Source organism: Acanthisitta chloris, unplaced genomic scaffold (genome assembly GCF_000695815.1).
Source record: "Acanthisitta chloris isolate BGI_N310 unplaced genomic scaffold, ASM69581v1 scaffold22775, whole genome shotgun sequence".
NCBI classification, from domain to species: Eukaryota; Metazoa; Chordata; class Aves; order Passeriformes; family Acanthisittidae; genus Acanthisitta; species Acanthisitta chloris.
The window spans coordinates 33,263-33,595 of record NW_008672459.1 but is presented as its reverse complement, the minus strand read 5'-3'; the positions used below and the strand labels follow the sequence as shown (position 1 = coordinate 33,595).

The following is a 333-nucleotide window of genomic DNA, read 5'->3' as shown; positions in this document are numbered from 1 at the left end:
ATGTGGTACATCTATAAAACAGATATCTACCTGTATGTCTGTGCCCCGCTGCTGGTCTTGCAGCTGCTGATAAGTTACTGCATGGCTGTCCTCTTCATGCTGGTGTTCTACCAGTTCTGCCACCCGTGCAAAAAGCTTTTCTCATCTAGCATTTCCGAAGGTTTGCTGTCCTGCTTCAAGTTCCTCTGCTTTATTTGCAAGCTTCCCAAATCCACTGTACTGACAGACAAGGTGGAGGTGAAATCTGAAAATACTGATGAATCACAGAACAGTAGCAAGACAATAGATTCTCAAAAGGAGAATCTTCATCAAAGTGTTTCTTCCAATGCCTAG

At 43.5% G+C, this 333-nt stretch overlaps 1 protein-coding gene across 1 annotated transcript in view; it reads left to right on the top strand.

Moving 5' to 3' along the window:
- The window catches only part of XK (X-linked Kx blood group), a 7,214-nt gene extending 6,881 nt beyond the window's left edge, over positions 1–333 (top strand). The window contains 1 exon segment of the mRNA XM_009074540.1: positions 1–333. This exon segment is cut by the window's left edge and continues 7 nt beyond it. Within this exon segment, the coding sequence (XP_009072788.1) occupies positions 1–333 (333 nt within the window).